The following is a 20,553-nucleotide window of genomic DNA, read 5'->3' on the forward strand; positions in this document are numbered from 1 at the left end:
GTCAATATTAATCACGAATAATTAAATTTGCTCTGGACATTAAGATGTCTTTGCACCAGCTGGGCATTGCGCAGATTTGCTCAGTTTTAGCCCGTGTTCCATAGCGTAAGGTTCTCTTATAAATATTGTATTTTTTTGTTGTATCAAAGTTTTGCCAATATGTTTGTGGGGTTCTATTCAGTAAATATATTTGTTTGTGTTAATTACACTTGATGGTGTTTTTATTATGGATATATTATAAACCCCGTTTAATATGTCTCAATCTTATTTTTATTAAGACTAAATCTATCCTTAATAAATACTTTTTCGCAACAAATTGACCTTTTCCCCGTCCACTTAATCGCTTTTCGCAAGAAATTGATCTTTTCCCCGCCCACTTAATCGCTTTTCGCAACAAATTGACCTTTTCCCCGTCCACTTAATCGCTTTTCGCAACAAATTGACCCCTTTTCCCCGTCCACTTAATCGCTTTTCGCAAGAAATTGACCTTTTCCCCGTCCACTTAATCGCTTTTCGCAACAAATTGACCTTTTCCCCGTCCACTTAATCGCTTTTCGCAACAAATTGACCCCTTTTCCCCGTCCACTTAATCGCTTTTCGCAAGAAATTGACCTTTTCCCCGTCCACTTAATCGCTTTTCGCAACAAATTGACCTTTTCCCCGTCCACTTAATCGCTTTTCGCAACAAATTGACCCCTTTTCCCCGTCCACTTAATCGCTTTTCGCAACAAATTGACCTTTTCCCCGTCCACTTAATCGCTTTTCGCAACAAATTGACCCCTTTTCCCTGTCCAATTAATCCCTTTTTGCAAGAAAATAACCTTTTTTCCTGTCCAATTATTTTTTACGACACAAATTAACTCCTTGTCCTCCATTAAATTAACTCTTTTTGCAAACATTAACCGTTTTCCCTGTACAATTAATCCCTTTTCGCAAGATTTTAACCTTTTTTCCCTGTCAAAACCTTTCCTATCGACAAATTAACCATTTTTCACTACTAATTAACTCTTTTCCGCGACAAATTAACCCTTTACCCCGTCAAATTCACCATTTTTACAGCAATATACAGTAAAATTCCAGCATATGTGAGAATGTTTTTAATGTAAAATAAGTGGGGTCGTAGAAGACTATGGACTGTCACAGTCCTTGGTAATGTTGGGACTTAGCCGGTCTTCAAGGAAATTTGAGATCGCTCGTAAAAACGTAAATATGTCAATGTGTAGGCATATTTAAGATTGTTTTGCCCTGATGATGACCTTAAAATAGGACGAAAGTGTAGCAGTAACAACTGAATTTGCTTTCTTCTTTAAGACCATACTTACCACCATATAATCAGAACGTTCGTTAACCCTACATAATCTAACCTAACTAGAAGGCGTCCATATTCTACCTAACGTAATCATTACTAACCTACACCGACCAAATCATTTCTCAAAATTAAAAAAAATCATTTTAAATTATTTACATCAAAAATACGGAAAATTATTTTAAGTTGGCAACAAAATTTTTGATTGCCATTGAAAGGGGAAAAGAAGGCGAGACACGCAACACGCTGATTTTTATATTTGCAACTTCATTAACCTAACCTAACTAATGGTAACCTTAAATAACCTAACCTAACCATTCCAAACGTTTCCCACCCCGATAATTCTTCAAAATTAAAAACGTTACTTTCAATCATTACTGGAATTGGGGACGAGCATTATTCAAACTTACCAAGCGCAGTTTTATTCTTGTTTCAACTCCGAAGATTTTAAACAAATTCAAATATGTGCCATAGAAATGCGAAATCGGGTGGCGATTAAAACAAATTCTGTAGGAGTGTTGTAACCTAATTAACCTAACGTTAACTTAACCCGACTTTGAATAACCTAACCCAACCTCAAAATTAAAAACATTACTTTCAATAATTCATAATAGAATTGCGGCAGAGAAGTTTTTAAAATGTGCCATTGAAAGGGGAAGAGATGGCGTGTCAGGCAAAACGCTGGATTTTATATTTGTATATTAAAATAAGTCAGGAAGGAGAGTTATCTGATCTTAAATGGATAATATTTTAGATTTGGGTGTATTTTTCCATCTGATATTGCAGAATTTTATTTCTAAACCATTTTTTTTATTTCCTTTCGTTAGCAACTCCTGTGTAATACAGCACAGTCGATCAATGAATCCCGTTTGAAAACATGGTCGAAGTATTAAGTCGATACATGTACATAACCTTAACACTAACCCTATCTCTACCCTACATAACATAGCATAACATTAATCTGTCTCTACTCTACCTCACCTAACCCAATTATTCCTCAAAATTAAAGACATTATTTTCCAATATTTATATTACAGAGAGCATTTGAATTTTGGCTACTATATATAGTACTGTTCGGTTTTGTTTCCAATAAACGACCATTATTCTAATTTCATCCCCGAAGTTTTTAAACAAATTCATTTCAAATATGTGCCATAGAAATGCGAAAAAAATTGGGTGGCGAGTAAAATAAATTCTGAAGAAGTGTTGTAACCTACTTAACCCTACCTTAACTTAACCCTGACCTTAAATAACATAACCTAACCTAACCTAATTATTCCTCATAATTAAAAACATTACTTTCAATAATTTATGCTGAAATTGCGAGCGAGCATTATTTTAACTTGCTAAGCGAAGTTTTTAAAATGTGCCATTGAAAGTGGAAGAGTTGGCGAGTCAGCCAAAACGCTGGATTTTATATTTATGAATTAAAATAAGTCAGGAAGGAGAGTTGTCTGGTCTTAAATCGATCATATTTTAGATTTGGGTGTATTTTTCTATCTGACATAGCTGAATTTTATTATCAAACCGTTTTATATCTGTATCTTTATCAGTCTCCGTAAAATAATATTTTTCCGTTTTGAAGATGACGTGTAAGCGTCGAAAAGAGCCCGGCGGAGGGGTCGCGGGCTCGGATCGGATGTCGCGAAACGTGGCGAGCCGGCCGACGAGGGCCGTTAAATTTTTCGGACTCGGTCCAAGGAGTGAAATGGTGGCAGAGTCTCATTAGAAAAGGTGGGTTTGCTAATTCCTCAATCCCGAGACTGGTGGGGGAGGTGGGTGCCGTAGGAAGAAGCACCGAGACCGCTTCATTGTATCCCAGACCATCGAGAGAGGAACATGAGGGCTTTACTTCTAATATATCTAGTCGGGTACGTCCATCGGGTCGTCCCTGCCAATCCGACCCAGTACCTCACCGAAGATGCCGTCGTACTCGAAGGTAGAATTTTTCAAATGTCACTTTTCAGAAATTTCTATATGAAAAAAAAACCCATCTCAAAGGGTTTGTTTTTCGTTATGTCCGATTGTCATCCGAGGGTGGGTAGGTGGGGCAGAAACGAGATGTTCCGGACGCGCAATTTATTCTTCAGCCTTGACGAAGGCCGGATCGAAAAAACGACCAAAAAAGCCACAAGTGGAAATCGCGGTTTTATTTCCAATGGGGAAAAAACCGGAATTTACGAAGGAGGCGGTTTCCTGCGGGTGGGAAAGGCGAAACTCCCGGAGGACAGACGTCAGGATCGGCCGCGGGTCCCGCGAGGGTTGAAAAGGGGTGTCGCCGCCGAAGAACCCCCTGGTAAATAACGATAAGCGTACGTCCTTGCGATGGACGGGTAGGCAGCCGGGCAAGGCCACAGGTCAACATACTTCGCACATACGGCCCACTCCTGTTTCATCCCCGAGGAGGACATCGCCGAGTTATTTTCCCCGACGGGTGATAAGACGAGACGGGTTGGAATAGGTTGTTAACCGGTTCGACGTCGGCTACCCCGCGAATCCGCCGTACTTTCTCGGAGTAGTGACCAACAAACAACTTCTTGAGCCCTGCCAGGGAGTACCGTTATCCCGTCGGACCCCCTATGGCCTATTCCCTCCCGTTTCCTTCTTGCTGAATGGATTCGTTTATGAGCTCAGCATACAATAATTTCACCCTTGTCGTCTTGTTTACTTCAAACGCCCACATCGACATGACAACACCGACGTCGTCTCCGTCTGAAAACACGTTTTCTCTTGAAACTAAACCTTTGAAATTAATTTAATTGAAATTTGAAGCTGAACAATAATAAAAAGGAAAATCAACTGATAAAACTCAATGGCTCGTCAATTAACAAAACACCTCTTAAAAATGAAAAAAAGCTCGCGATCGTCCATCGTGTTTCTATGGTTCCTGTTATTAATCAAATAACTCTAATAAACCTATCAAATAAACTCTCCCATACTTTATGGAAGTTAAAACCTTATTTAAGATTCAGCAAGTATTGCCACCCCTAAACAACTGAGTTTAGTTTAGTTTATTGGCGGGAATAGTAATAAAATAATCAATTTATACGGAAAATAAATAGAACTAAAACGTTAAAAATCGTAACTCTATTTTAAAGATTAGACTCAAGCTTAAAATAAAAGATTTTTAAATTATTTTTTATGAATTTTCCTGCAGCAATACTCAATCTTCTAAAACGAAATCTCACTTCATTCATCCCCAGTAAAGGAGACTTTGACTAATTTTTCAAACATTGACCTACTGTGACTGATTTACACTTTTAACACATCGGGGCTGATACTAGCATAAGGGAAGTTTATTTGACACAAAACAAAGTAGTGCTATCGTAGCCAAATACTCGCTAAAATTCCTGTATAAATAATCGAAAATAAGGTCTTCAATTTTGAGGAATACTTGGGTTAGGATAGGTTAAGAATGTTTAGGTTTGGTAAATTTAGGTACAGGTTAAGTTTAGATTAGGTTGTGAAGTAGGGTTAAACAGATCCAGTTAGGGTTAGCGGTAAGTTTAGGTTATGTACAGCTGGGTTACTGACTTCGATCAAGTTATTTTTTACCAAGACTAGTACAAAATTGACCCTAAGAAAAAACAAAAACAAAAAGATTTAAAAAATTAATTAAATGTTCAAAATCTTATTTTCTATTTTAATTTGCAAATAAAAAAAATCAGCGTTTTGCCAGACTCGTCTCCTAGGTGTTTTCCCCTTTCAATGGCACATTTTAACAACTTTGATTGAAGCCTAGTATCAGGTTATTTTATTCCACGTAAAACCTAGTAGTGGAGTTGTAGCCAAAATTTAAATGCTCGCTGCAGTATAACTGATCGAAAATAATGTCTTTAATTTTGAGGAACAAGTGGGTTGGATTAGGTTAGGCAGAGTATGGACGAGTTAAGGTTATGCTAGGTTATGTAGGGATAAGTTAAGTAGAGTTAGGGTAAAGTGCATGTATCGATTTTAACAAATAAAATGGTTTAGTAATATAATTAGAAATGTAAGATGGGAAATTGTACAATGTATGATAAGTCTAAAGTATGATCGATTTAAGACCGGACAACAATCCTTCAGGACTTACTTTAATTTGTAAATATAAAATCTGCGTTTTGCCTCTCTCGCCTTCTTTAAAAAATGCTCGCCGCAATTCCAGTATAAATGATAGCATTTTTGTTCATTTTGAGGAATGATTGAGTTGGGATAGGTTATTAATAGTTAGGTTATGTAGGATTAAGTTAGGTAGGGCTAGGGTTAGCGTTTAGGTTAGGTATGTACGGTTAAGGTTAGGTTATGATAAGGCAACATATTCATGTAATGTAATAACTAACAATACGGAAATAAAATGGTTTATTAATATAAGTCAACAAGTCAGATAAATATTACCCCCAAATTTAAGATATAATTTATTTAATACCAGACCTCCTCTGAAGTCAGCGTCTTGCCTACCTCGCCTCGTAAGTCTTTTCCTCTTTCAACGGCACATTTTAAACTTTTGCATTGGCAACTTTTTGCATGCTCGTCATGCGATTCCAGTATAAATGATGGAAAATATTTTCTTTCTTTTTGAGGAATAATTTGGTTGGGTTAGGTTAGGTTTAGTATGATTAAGTTAGGTAGAATTAGAGCAAGTTAAGGTTCTGTTAGGTTACGTTATATAGGGTTAAGTTAGGTATGGTTAGGGTTAGAGATAACGTTAAGTTAGGTTGCATAGGTTTAAATTAAATACGGTTGGGGCTAGCGTTAATGTTAGGTTTGTTTTTGTTATTGTACCATCCGACGGAAATATTCTATCCTCTTGAGTCTTGTGTGGGTTTGGATTTAACCTTCTTCCATCCGAGCTTCCGTTTTTCCTACTGATCAGTGAGAAAAAAGATTTTAAGAAGTCAGAAGAGCTTTTTTGACCTTATCACAATCTTCCTAGAATAAATGATTTCGTGTATGAACAATTAACTTACGCCATATATAAGCATGAATTTCAGACGAGTTTTATCATTTTGGATCTGGCTATTCAACAGCTAATAGTTGTCGCTAAATCATTTCTGTCAAATTAAGCCACCGATTTATTATAATAATCCTTGATTTTTAATTAAGTTTCCGAAAATAGCACATTTAATAGGTAAAGTGAATGGGTGTCAAACGGTAATTGGCCCTTCACATGAATTAATCTCAGCTCAAATCAAATTGGGAGGCTTTTTAAAATTTATGTTGTTTGTGTGAAAAGTAGAGGATAAAAAAGCCTGTTTTAGTGATAATTTTTATTAATTTTTTCATTTACCATTGATTTTTATGGAAATACTTTTGGAAAACGTACAGAAAGTCGGAACTTTCCTGCGTAAACTCTCGAGTAGTTTACATGCTGCGGCTCGTTTTGGCGGCCGTGCGCTCTCTCGCCATTTTCTTCGATTGTAATCTCCGATTAATAAAAATTTATTAATTTCTCTCCAACTCTTTAATGCGTTAACCTTGTGTAATTTTGAGAGCGGGCAAGGCCACAATGTAAATGTCAAGGCGACTGTTCACCCATATGACGACCAGATGTTTGATCGGAATTGGGATTGGATTCATTTATTTCGACCACGCCTCACAAAACGAGAGGAGAACCGGAGAGGAAAAACATTCTTCTGCGGTGTGTAAAAATTTTCTTACCATGAACACACCCGTGGAGAAAAAGAACGTCGCTCAGTTTCATTTGAGGAGCGCACCCCGGTCCTCTCGAGTACGTACTCGTCCCAAATTTCAAAGTCGTTTTGTTTTCACCGGGCACAATTTTTATACAGTCCCGTTATAAACTGTTATTTTGAATCCTGGCACGGCGTCATCATCACAAATAGGACGAAGTAAAGCCATTCGTTAATTAGCCACTCATTAGAACGCTCTTTACATATCGGTTTTGTTCGATTCGCTTCCTTCACTGCCAAACAAACCGTTAAACACAAGTTTTCTGTTCGATCATCGCCCTTTACGATCAAAGTTAAAAATACCTTGCTGGCTCTCAATTATCGCAAGGATTCCGCAAACCCTCGGGTTCAGCCGTCCAAAAGTGACATGCTTTATTATGCTCTATAATGTTTACAGTATTATGTAGGAATTCGAATAGCTTCAAATGCTGCCGTATTGTCCAACCGTCCGACATTATAATCACCGACATCATGTACACTGGTAATATAACTATCAGTGTTAATTAAGGTCTTAAGAATACCCGCGTAGACAAATTTTCGATTTTGTTTAATTTTTAACAAAGACGGTGATAATACTACTTAAATAAGGTGTTTAAATCTCTGTTGGTGAAGAGATTGAAGATTCCAAGATGGAGATTTTAGATTGGCGCCAAATTGTTCAATGTTACCAATATACGGGCAGATACACTGAAAGGACAACACTGCGTCGGCCCTAAACACACGTGATTTTCTAAACCGAAAATAATTAATTCATAAACTTTATTTTAAAATGTTTATCTGCTCGAAATATAAAACAATCGATATGATGTGTCGTTAGCAGTAAAGAGCCATGTTAGAGATTGAAGATTCCAAGATGGAGATTTTAGATTCAATATTGCCAATACACGAATAGAAACACTGCATGAACAACATGCGCAGGCCATAAACACAACAGATTTCCTAATTTGCTAAATGTGGTGCTGCTCTGGGACAACTTTTGACCAGCAAGGGTTAATTTAAAAACTTTATTTGAAAAATTAAATCTGCTAGATTAATATAACGATCGATACGATGTGTAGATAGTGGTGAAGAGCCAGAAAGTTAGAGATTGAATATTCCAAGATGGAGATTTTGGATTGGCGCCCAATTATTCAGTGTTGCCAATACACGCACATAAACAGTGCAAGGCAACGATGCGCCCGCCCTAAACTCACGGGCTATCCTGCTAACCTTAAACAAACTTGTTAAAGTTGGTGTCGCTCTGCGGCAACTTAGGCTTAGTAGGGTTGGTTTATAAGCTTTTATTTGGTAAAGAGACATGTTGGAAATTTTGATGATCTTCCCTAACGTAGACTCCATCGTGATTAGTACAACCAATTCTTATTCTTCTACTTTAATATTTTTTAAATTTGTGTTTTCATTTTCTTTGTTTACGTGATTTTTATGATTGGATAACTAGTCTTGTATTTATTTGACGGTAAATTTTCCTCACTTTCCACCGTTCTTTGATTCGAAACGTCTGTACACATCTGGAACCGTTGTAGGCGGCCGAGGTGGCAAAAAGACGTGAATGTGGAGCACGTCTACCGTTTATCTCATCGTTAAATCACCGATAAAATGTAAATCGAGCATTTGTATCCCGCTCACTCTTGAACTCGAATTCTTCGAATCTCATATGCTTTCTCCAAACGACATTCAACACGTGGAACAGGCCATGGTCGCGTCATTTTTGAAATTTTATTGCCCTAGTAAACCAATAAAGAGATTGCTCTTGAGAATTTTTTAAATTATTTTATACATTATACGTTCAATCGACAAGATGACTTGATCAACTATGCAATTACAAACTTTTAGTAGTGGTAAGTAACTAGGATAGCCCGTTTAAGGTCGTAACAATGATACCAACTTACACTCTCCCCCGATGAAAACGGCTTGTGCTTGGTTGAAAAAAAAGAAGTTTCGGTTTTAATAGCGAAAAGAGTGGCTGAAGTAAAGCACGTGGTTCGAGGCCTTTTGAGAAATGCGTTACCCTGCTTATAACCCTGTTGTCCGGCTGTGTGTTATAAATTAGGAGGGTTTTTTAACCTACCATCGACTTGAAATAAATGAAAATGCCGGCTCCTTCCTTATAACCTTGATGATGATGGAAATAAAGATCGAAACGTTGGCCCACTGAATCGACATTTTGAGGAGCAAAGTGTGCTTGCTCGACCTGCTTACAACCCTGATGTCCCGCTGTGTGTTATAAATTAAGAGGGTGTGAAACTGACAGAATATCGACTTGAAATAAATAAAAATACCAGCTCCTTCGCATCGTTCGGAGAACTTGAACTAATAAGCGTCTCGCCTCGACCTGTTTATACCCCTGCCAACTGAATCGAGTTGTGAGTGTTTTTGAGGAGCAGAGTTGTGCGATTTCTTCTTGAGGTCTTTGGGGTGGTGAACCGGTAGTTGGGTCCGATTATTCCGGTCCGCCTATCGTCGCTGTTTTTTCTTCAGAGGGGGGAAGAAACGCGTCGGGCCAAAAACGATCTGAGAGGCCCAAACTACTGTCGAATTTTATTTTTACCACAACAGAAGAACTTTTTAAGTTCTTAATTTTTTAATTAAATTTTCTCTTGATGAAGTGGTGTCAAGTGAGACAATTGGCGGGGTGAAGCAGAACAACGGTAACGTTTCTAACTGCTGAACAGGGCGATAATTGCAGAAGGATCTCGCCTGCTGATATGAGACAGAACAGGTTTTCTCACTTCTCGAAAACCCCCGCCTCCGATTTCTCGTATTGGGCCGAACCGGGGTTTGTCCGGACATCGGGAAGACGAGGGTTCAACAACATCGAGGGAGGGCGTGGAAACTCCTACTGAAATCCGCTCGACCTTTTGTCCGTTTTCTTTTTTCACCCGGGGGCCGAGACCAGTTCGGTTCGGATCAAGGTCCGCCCGCTAGTCATTTTCATTTCTCCTAATCATCTCAACTAGCAGACCTAAACGTGTTTCGACGATTCCTTTTCACGCGTCATCATTAATCATCACAGAGGGGGAAAATTTGCGTGTGAATCGAACACAAACTTACCAATAAAAAAAACACACATTGCATAAACAACAAACAACCACGTCTTCATGTAGATTTCTTATGTTCATATAATCATACGTCTAAAATAATACTTCATATATTATTTAAGTAGTAAATAATTATTGATTGAATGATTAATAAAAAACAAATATAAGAACTTCCATAAATCGACTTCCTTTTTTGTGTGTTTATTGAACATTTTGTTTTCTTCTTTTTACTCAAAGAAGTCCACATTTGAAACATTTTCGTGTTATTTTAATTTTTTTAAATTGTGCTACTTGAGTTAATTTAAAATATCCATGTTAATACATATAGGTTAGGGTTATGGGCGGGTCAGGTTGGTTGGGCTAGGTTAGGTTATGAATAGTAAGATTAGGTAGTGTTATGGCGGGTCAGGTTAGAAATGGTAAGGCTAGGTAAGTTTATAAAGCGCTTACACTGCCTTTTGTGTGTATGCCCTTCGATAACTTTCCATATGACTAAGCCACAAACAAAGGAATCAAGATAAAAGACTGATATTTGGTGGAATATCATCCTAGAAAAGGTAAAGACACACATCACAATTCTGCAAATACTGGGAAAAGATCAAAAAAAGCTCGTCGGATCGCACGGTATCCCTTGGTTACACGCTGAACCATGCATAACACATCGCCGGGTGTGTAAATGAATCTTTAGGTTATGGTTAGGAACATGCCAGATGGGGTTAGTTTAGGTTATGAAGAGTAAGGTTAGGTAAGTTGACAAAGCGTTTACACTGCCGTGTGTGAAAATACGGGCAGTCAAACCCCGTTGGACCAGGACCTTTTCTGTAAAATGTCACACTATCATATGATTGAGCCACTGCCCAATGGGTCAAGCTAAAAGACTCTTACTTGGTAGAATAACATCCTAAGAAAGGAAAAAACTAAGCCAAGAAAGTCTCGCCTAAATTTACTAGATATTATCGTCACAATTACGCAAGTACTGGGAAAAAATCAAAACAGCTCGTCAGGATCGCTCGGTTAATCTTGGTTGCACGCTAAACCATGAAAAGCCCAAGGCAAGCCAAGCAAAGCCCAAGCTCTTTTCTTTGAGAGTCCATCTTCTACACGCGTGATATCACATCGCAGACAGTGTAAATGGATCTTTATGTTAGAGTTCGAAACGTATCATGTTGGGTTAGGTTAGGCTATGGAGAGGAAAGTTAGGTAGGGTTAGAGGTGTATTAAGTTACAGTTCAAAGTTTTTTCGTCAGCACAACGTCATGTCATTTTTTTAAAAGGAAGTTCAATGCGTTATCACTCATAATTCAGATTTGTTATCTAATTTGTCTGCTCTTTCTCGCATTGTTTACCCAGCCTGTTACATTTCTTCTTGATGCCTGCGGGGGTTGAGACACTTGGTCGTTTCCGATCATACTGGTCCGCCTACCCTTGCTGTTTTGCTTTGCTTTGTCTGTTTTCTGCGTTATTTACCTTGACTGTGAAAAATATTCCATTGTCGAAAAGACTCGAGCGAGTTCTTGAGATCTTTAATCCCAGCGAGAAAAATCGACACACGGAGTGAATCTTCTCTCTAGTAAAACAGGATAAAATAAGTTAAGCTCGGTATAAAGAAGCTCGAAGATAATAGGCCATATTTCATCCTCAGCTGTTTGTTCACGGGAGCTCGCTAATTCCTTTGAAGACGGCGAAAAGTCGTAAATCTTCCAGCTTCTCACCGACTCGGCCGAAGTACGGGCATAAATGGAAAGAAACAGGTGTTTGCCATGTATTTTGTAAACATTGCTCTGTACTAAATTGCTTAAGAATTACTTTTAATTTACTTTGGATTCCCGTTGGTTTCCGACTGAAATAACAACATATGAATAAATAAATGGTTGAACGGATAATCAGTTGAAATTTGGCCAAACAGGTGGCTCATGGACGAGAGATTATGTCTGTGGGCAGGTTTTATCTTCGATGAAGTGGCTATCAAGAGCCATCATCCGGCTTGTTACGGCTGCAACGGGGTGAAAGGCTCCGCGAACCAACTCGTCTCACCTAATTATTGTCATAGTCAAGTCGTAAATACCCAGACACGAAACCCTAAAAATAGACGGTACCAGTTTTATGACCAAAACAAAAACCAGTTCCTCCTCTTTTTCTCGGTCTCGGCCTTACCGCCCAATTGTAACCCTGACCAAGAAAAACAATCTTCGGCTGCCCTTTATATTTATAGGATACAAGGCTCGCCTCGCGTGCGAGACAATGGGTTATTGTCATCTTTGAAAGAGGACCGTTTAATACGCCTTCAAATCTCCGTTGAACCACAACCGAATTAGTTTTGTGAAGCGTCTTCGACCTGTTGAACATTCGCCAGTATATAGATCCTTGATCATCTCTGAAAAATTCAAACGGCGATACGCGACCTCTAAAAATAATGATGTATGACACGTACGTTTTCATTGACCAAATAAAACAATCGATACTGAGTGCGGTGGTGATGAAGTTTGAAGATTCAGGATGAAGATTTTAGATCCAGTGTTGCCAATAAACTGGCAGAAACAACACTGCACACGCCCTTAATTCACCGGGTTTCTTAACCTAACAAACTTGTTAATCGTGGTGTTGCTCTGATTCAACTTTAGGCAGAAAGGGTTAATTTATAAAATTTATTTTAACATATTTATAGCTAGACTTATATAATAATCGATACAAGATGTATTGGTGGTGAAGAGCTATTTTAAAGATTAAAGATTCCAAGATGGACATTTTAGATCGAGTGCAAAACTCAGGGATTTCCTAACCTATCAAACTTGCTAAACGTGGTGTTGCTATGAGCCAACATTGGGCAAGAAAGGGTGAATTTATAAACTTAATTTTAAAATTTGTATTTGCTTGAAAAAATTAACAATCTTTACGAGATGTAGAGGCTGTAAAGAGTCGTTTTAGAGATTAAAGATTCCAAGATGTAAATTTTTTATATTGGCGCCAAACAACACACAAATCAGTGTTGCCAATACACGCGGAGAAACATGCAGCAACAACACTGCCCCCACACTAACTCACGGGATTTCCTGTTGACCTTTAAAAAATTGCTAAAGTTTGTGATCCTCCAAATTGCTAAAGGGTTAAGTATGTGTAATTTGTACGCAAAAGTAATTCAGTAGTAGATAAGGAAAAAAACAACTTTTTGTTGTATTCTGCCGCAAAGAAAATTATTTACCTGAAACACCTTACCCGGACAGATATTTTTAAAGCAGAGATGAAATGAAAAAAGAGGGTTTGCACTACCTCTGAACCACTGTTCAGCGAAACATCCGTAGTTCTGTGCAACCGACTCGGACAGTTGGCCATGGTTTTCCAAAAAAGCCGACAATTATGTCCCCAAACTATATATGAAAAAGGTATACAAAAAACTTTTACTGTAATTATATTTTAATTTATGTGTTCACCTAAGGCTTCCTTTTCTTTGTTATTTTTTATTAGTAATATCCGTGATAATTGGATCATTGATCTGAAACCTCCGTCCACCTGCTGTACACGTTCACCCCAGTATGGACGGGGTAGCCCGCCGAGTTGTCAGAAAGGCGTCAAATCACCGATGAAATGAAAATCACGAAACCAAAGTACAAGCCATTCGGTTTTTGAATTTTTGGACCCGTCGAAGATAGTTGCAACTGATACATCGTCGATCGGATTTATCGGCCAAAATAAAAGTTCATTCTTTTTGTTATCAGTTTGGTTGATTGTAATGTGGAAATTGTGGCGATGAACCTGGTAGAAACGGAATCGGACATTCCCACAGCTTACAGTACGAGTGGGTCGGCTGACGTGACGGGAATGGTAACGCAGCGTCGTTATCTTACGCGGAAGAAAGAGGGAAGAGACTCTGGGCCAGTGAGACTCATCACGCAGTCATCCGCGTACCGATTTGGGTCGTGCTCCAGCGAATTCGCGAATCTGGAGTCCAGTCCGACTCGAGTTGCGTCTCGGCTCCGTTCTCAAGGTCGGGGTTGAACGACCTCCCCGATGCTGATGACCCAGGGTAAACAAACACCTCCCCGACCACTTGGCATTTGCGAAAAATGTGGTCGGACACCACTCCCCCTCCACAACCACTCCCCGACCACATCTCTTATTAATATGTAAATCGTTTCAGGAACCGCTGTATCCCAACATCCTTTTATTGAGGCAGACTCCTTCCCCGGCCCTTTTGTTCGTATCGAAACTCTGTTTTTTTCTAAATCATCTGCTCGTGAGCATTCGTACGAACACGATCTTTTGTGAGTTAATATACATTTATATGCAGGTCCGACAGCACGACCTATCTCTCGGATCTGTCGTCCCCCGACTCCCAACCGTTTTTATCTTTTATTTTATGGCCTTTTTGTCCCAAGGTTCATTAGCAGCGAGTCGAATTCTGTAAACAACACCGACGGACTCAAAACAGACCCCGCTGGGCCACTTGTTGACGTTCGATATGAACTCAATTTAACTTCGTAAAAAGTTACAACCGGCTTTTTTCCGAACAGTTGACCAATCATCTCGCATTGCTCAACGCAACGCCAAACACGATTCACAATCCTATTCGTTTGCTATAGATGATTTACAATAAATAACAGTAAAATATTAATAATTTAAAAACGAGCTCTTCAATCTCGTATGTATAAACCGCCTATGCTTCAGATATCTAGTGGCAATCGATTGTCTACTAATTTGCTCGTCACTAACCTTAACTCTAGCATACCTAACCTAATCCGTCCTTAGCCATAAACTTATCCCTAACTTAACCTAACCAAACCCAACCCATGCTCAACCCCAGTAACGTGAAATCGATGATGCAAAAGGTCACAAAATATTGTTTTCCAGCCATAAACCCTATCAAAAAACTCAATCTTTGATAGATTGTTCATGTGAATTAAAATGCTTTAAATTTACGTAAACAATCAAAGATGAGGTTCCACCGCAAAAAGTAGGCACGTTAAAAGAAATATTCTAACTTTGATTAGACGTTTTTTGTAATAAAACCTCTCGCATTGCATCATGAAAAAGAAGTTGCATTGGTAATTCGGAAGGCAACCCAAACTTAACGCAACCAGTCACAAAACCTAACCCTGCCTAACTCGTACAAGTTTTTCTGACTTTATTTCTTCTCAAAATTCTGTATTTTTTATTAATTTAAATAACCTAACCTAAACCTACCTTTCCCTAAACCTAGCCTAACCCTACCTAGTTCAACCCATCCCTAACCCGAAAACTCCCTGCCTTACACGAAAAAGCGTTTTCTGACATCATTTCTTCTCAAAATTCTCTATTTTTTATTAATTTAAATAACCTAACTTAAACGTAACCCTAACTCTACCTAACCTATTCTAATCCTTTCAACTTCATTTCATTGGAGGCTGTGAATAAATTAAAAGAACTGGGATAAAGGAAGAATTGTTGATGATTCCCAGGTCCAGAAAACATTTCCTGGCTTCGCTTTTTCTCAAAAGTCTAGATTTTTAATTAATTTAAATAACCTAACCTAAACCTACCTAATTCAACCCATCCAAAACCTTAATCCTGTCCCACTAGCAAAAGCGTTTTCTGACATCAATTCTTCTCAAAACTCTGTACTTTTTATTAATTTAAATAACTTAACTTAAACCTACATTAACCTAAACCTAACCTAACCCTACCTAACCTATTCTACCCCTTTCAACCCCATTTCAAAAGTGACTGTGAATAAATCAAATGAATTCTTCTTCCCCACTCGCCTTATGCTCAAGAGTAGCCTACAACACATCTGTTTTTAGTAAATTGGACGATTTCATTAAAGGAAGAATTTTTGATGATTCACAGGTCCAAAAAGCATTTCTTGTTTTTAATTCTTCTCAAAACTCTGATTTTTTCTGTTCTGGAACATCCTGACTCTAAGCGTACCTAACCTAACGTAATGTAACTTTTAACCAGTCCCTAATCATAACCCTAACCTAATCTAACCTAACCAACTCCGACATTGCGGTAGCGCGAAATCGAGGAATACAAACAATATCCAAGCAAATTATTATTTCCGTTATTTTAGAGGCTTGCCAATATCGTTTGTTGTAAATATTTAAACTGAACCTTTGTAACTTTTTATTTGGCCGTTACAGATCATTTCACTTCATTAAAGATTCACAGGTCCAAAATTCGTTGTCTAACATTATTTCTTTCTCAAAACTCTCAATTGTTGTTGTTCATAAATTAAAGGCAGCGTCGAATTTGTATTTAGGAGGCAGATCGTACGTGTTAACCTTTTTCGGAAAGACCAGATGGTCGACAAAAGAAAGCATGCGTTGTATTTTAAAAAAGGCGTGATAAGCAATTTGATTGATATGTTTTGAATAAAAATAAACGTCAAGAGGTTCGTATGGGACATTTGTTATCATTTCTTGATCTTTAATCTCTAAATTATCCATCTTGACGGCTTTTTGGGACATTTGCACCACTTTATAAATCTGCCACGGTTTCATTGATAGGTCCACAAGTCCCGCAAATGGAGGATGAATGGCCAGCAAAAAGTGGGTCATGGTATTTTCGTATCACCCCGCTATTTAGTACGAATACGCTATTTCGTACCCGCTCCTTCAATTTCAAACAGTAAACGATTCGCAGTCGCTTTCATGCCGACATTAAATTTAATTCAACGTGATTATAATTTCCCGATTTGATAATTAAGATGGGATGTAATTAATAAAAACAATCACAACTAAAGGGAACAGTACCAGCCCTTGCTTTTCATTTCCAACAAATCTTGTTTTCGATTTTGATTCACAGACCAAGCGTTTTAAAATGTAATCAATAATTCATGAATATAATTAAACCAGCCCCAAAGCTATGCAGATGCCGAAATTTCAAGTCACAACTGACTTAAGTGACTTTAGTGCCCCTGGGAGGTAAATATCTAGTATCCTAGCCGATTTTACTTGAGGAAGGCACGTATGTTAATCAGACAACAGTTGACTTCCAAAACGACAAAATAGCCGAAATAAAACGTTTATTATATTTTATTATGTGTTAAGAGCTTTCGAGTGTGTTCAAACGAGATGGTGAGGACGATGATCTTGTAAGACGACGTCCCACACGCTGGACAAACAACGCCAGACTTCAGGTCTTGCAGGATATTTCAAATGAAAAGTTTGCAAAGTAAATTAACCACCCCATTTTGAACTAATGTTGGCTCAAAGAAACGCAAATTGTAGGAAAGTTTGTTACAGGTAAGGCGAAAAATCCCGCGTTTTAGAGCCGGAGCAGTGTTTGTACCGGTATTGGCAACACTGATTTTTGCCGCCATTCTAAAATCTCCATCTTGGAATGTCAACAATGGAAATCTCTAACATATCTCTTCAACACCATTGCATCTAGTGTCGGTTTGTACAGTTGTGTAGAGGATAATTTTTTCAAATCGTTCAAATGCTGATCTGAGCTTACATTGGGCAAGAAAAGGTTAATTTATAAACCGTATTTAAAAAAAAAATTATTCTCGAGAAGAGAAATGTTGGAGATTGAACCTACCAAGATGGAGATTTTAGATTGGCGTCAAACAAATCAGTGTTGCCAATATGCCTGCAACTTACGGGATTTTCTTTCTCGAATCTAACAAACATTTAAGAAACAAATTTCCTAAAGTTAGTGTTCTTCTCTGGTAACTATATGCCACAAAGGGCTAATTTATAAACTGCGTTTGAAAACATTTTTTGTCTACAGGATATTCTTTTTTTCAAATCAAATTTATAAATCCCTCTTTGACCGAATATCTTACATAAGGCAAAAAAATTATAAATTAACCTTTTCTTGCCAAAGTTGCCTCAGAGAACACAAACTTTAGCAAGTTTGTTATGTTAGTTTGCGTGAGTTTAGGGCCGTCGCAGTATGGTGTCACTTTTGGAATCTTCAGTGTCGAGCATGGCACTTCATCACCACTGTATCTAGTATCGATTGTTATTTTGGTCTATAAGATGAAATTTTTCAAATTCACTTTATAAAATTTAACCCTTTATTGCCTAAAGTAGTTTCAAAGACACTATCTATAAGTTAGGTTAGTAAAACCTGCGAGTTTCTGCCCGTGTATTGGCAAAACCTTTTTCTTTTTATTGGCGCCAATACTAAAGATCTATTCTCCCAAATGGCTATTCTCAACCAGGGGTTCAGTTTCTTTTATGATTGCTGGGTTTTTATGCAGAATTATTTTTGTATGTCTCATCCCTGTACGGGGCACAACCACGTGAATTCCCTCCAAGAATTTATTAATATTTCATTTTTATCTTTTTCGGCCATCTCAGATAGGTGAGTATATAAAGGGAAAATTCGACAATTAGAAAGGGAACATGAATTTTTCATCTAGGGAAGGACTTATACCTTCTATCGTACAAAACAATTCCGAGAAAATCTAGAGCGTTGACTTGGCGAAGATGGTGATTAATTTTTATGTCGGTTTTAATGTCCGGTGGGTTTTTTTTTCACTGAAATCATGATTTGAAAAGGAAAAGAAACTGCCCAGTGGATAAATTCTGAGTATAAACCCGGTGATCCCAACCCAACTCACGACTCGATCCAGATAAAAGCATTAATGCTTCGAATTGATTTATCGACTTCTCGATAAGGGTCGAGTTTTTCCTTAATTGATATATTCGCGTTATATGATTAGTGAGCAATTTGAAAAGGTTTCTTGGAAGAATACTATTCATCTTCTGATTGACTTATCTAAACAAACTTTCCAATTAGCCGGTTCCTTCTTGGGAACATGATTTTTCAGGACATGTAAAACTCTTTTTCTTTTCAACGATAGAAGGTCATATGTTTGACATATTAGCCTAGCCAGTATTAATTTTTTTTTTTGGGGGGGGCGACGGTGGGAATTGAACCCACGATCTCGTGGTTTGTGAGAGTGAGTACCCTGCTCTCCTATGAGCGGACTTTATTCAATTTATCCTAATAGAATATATAAACCATATTTTAGTTTTTTCGTCCGTTCGGTCGATTGCAAACGATTTTCTAGCCATCCATCCAGATGGGAGTTAATGAAAGATAACCTTCACTCTACCTCCTATCTATTATAACCTCGCCCTTCCTACCGAACGTCATCAGCTACCTTGGGCAGTATCAAGACAAGCTACAGCCTAGATGTACTCTTTATAAAGTAAGTTGCAAAATCCATCTCCAAAATAATTCCACACTATCCTCCAATTCCACGTACAACTTTCTTCCTGACCTCTTTCCAATAATCCTCCTCGAAGTCTAAAAAGACAGTGGTCCCATGACGGGTTTTCTTTATTTCTCCCCCTCGATTTCGACAGAGTACAATGTTAAGATTTTTTTTTATTTTCCGAGCCCAATCGGATTAGTTTCAGGTCCGAGGAGAAGAGAGGAAAAAATCTATACAATGCCAACGATTTGCCCTTTATTACGATAAAGTATTATTAACTGTTATTAACTCCTTCGTTCACGATTTGAGGTAAATTGACCGAGGCGTCGGCTCATCCGTGATAGCGCGACAAAAGCCATTGAAAAAATGTTCACTTTTTCCAGTTAGGCTCAAAACAAAATAAACAAGAAATCGCTTAAGGAAAAGAGACCCGGTGCCCGGGCGTGAGTTTATCGTTCTTCTCCTACTCTTCTTCAGATCCTTCGCTCCTGCTTTGTCGCTTTCGGGATCAACGGTTTGGCCCCCGCTTCCAACACAATGACAGGCCTTGAAAGGTTAGTGTGACATCCATTTCAAACTTTTCACTCGCTCTTTTGTCTGATTAAACTGCTAATTGACTCGAGCGATGAATCGTGATCAGACGGATGATGATGGAAAGATGCAATGATCGTGGAAAGACGGATTGATTCACTATTTGCCTCGGAACACTCGTCCTGTCCATCGCAAATCTTTTTCAACTCCTTCCTTATTTTCCTCCCTCAGTAGAGTCTTTTGGTATGTAGAGTCTTTAGGTAAAACGTTCCGAGATTGATTCACCCGTCCGGGCGTCGTTTTAAATCAACTATAACAGCCTCAAAATTATGCGAGATAGAAATCGTTAATTAAAATCGCATAATTTTCTACAGGAGGAAGCCCGAGGGCAGTAATCAAAACGAATTTTAACGAAGAAGAGGGGTAAATATTTGCATTTTAATCATCGGCTCACCTCCCTAACGGGACGAATACGAAAAATATAATTAATCCCATTCCAAAGGGGTGACAAATTAATTACTGCGTGAACACGAGAGATTTTACAAAAGGAAAATCAAATATTCCTGAGTACGACCTTTTGTAATTAGTTTTTAAATATCTTGTCTAAAACATACCAAGATTGTGTCGATCAAGAAACAGGGGGCAAGTATTCGTGGTTTGCGCCATGCTAGCGCGTCCTGGGTTCGAATCCCGACATAGCCCTTGGAATTTTAATTAAGATTGATACGACAAAAAGCATCATGAAGTGGTTTCGACCACTTATCCATATGACAGTAATTGCTTTAACCTTTACTTAAACAGGACCTTGTTATATGGAACAAAGTCGATCACTGGGCAAAGGACTCTTCCAGTTTTGTTCTGCCC

At 38.2% G+C, this 20,553-nt stretch overlaps 1 protein-coding gene across 4 annotated transcripts in view; it reads left to right on the top strand.

Annotated features, from left to right (window-relative positions):
* Positions 1–3,129: 3,129 nt before the first annotated feature.
* Positions 3,130–20,553, top strand: part of LOC106671113 (trypsin-like) — a 40,688-nt gene continuing 23,264 nt past the window's right edge. The window contains exon 1 of one of the 4 annotated variants that reach the window (XM_014401944.2): positions 3,130–3,245. In XM_014401944.2, coding sequence (XP_014257430.1) covers positions 3,146–3,245 — 100 coding nt within the window. In that variant the 5' untranslated portion in view covers positions 3,130–3,145. Of the gene's footprint in view, positions 3,246–13,903; positions 14,035–19,073; positions 19,153–19,635; positions 19,713–20,553 lie in introns of those variants that run through there. The other 3 variants (XM_014401945.2, XM_014401946.2, XM_024228134.1) reach the window with 3 other exon arrangements.

The sequence above is a fragment of the Cimex lectularius genome, unplaced genomic scaffold, assembly GCF_000648675.2.
Source record: "Cimex lectularius strain Harlan isolate CLEC.00 unplaced genomic scaffold, Clec_2.1 scaffold201, whole genome shotgun sequence".
NCBI lineage: Eukaryota > Metazoa > Arthropoda > Insecta > Hemiptera > Cimicidae > Cimex > Cimex lectularius.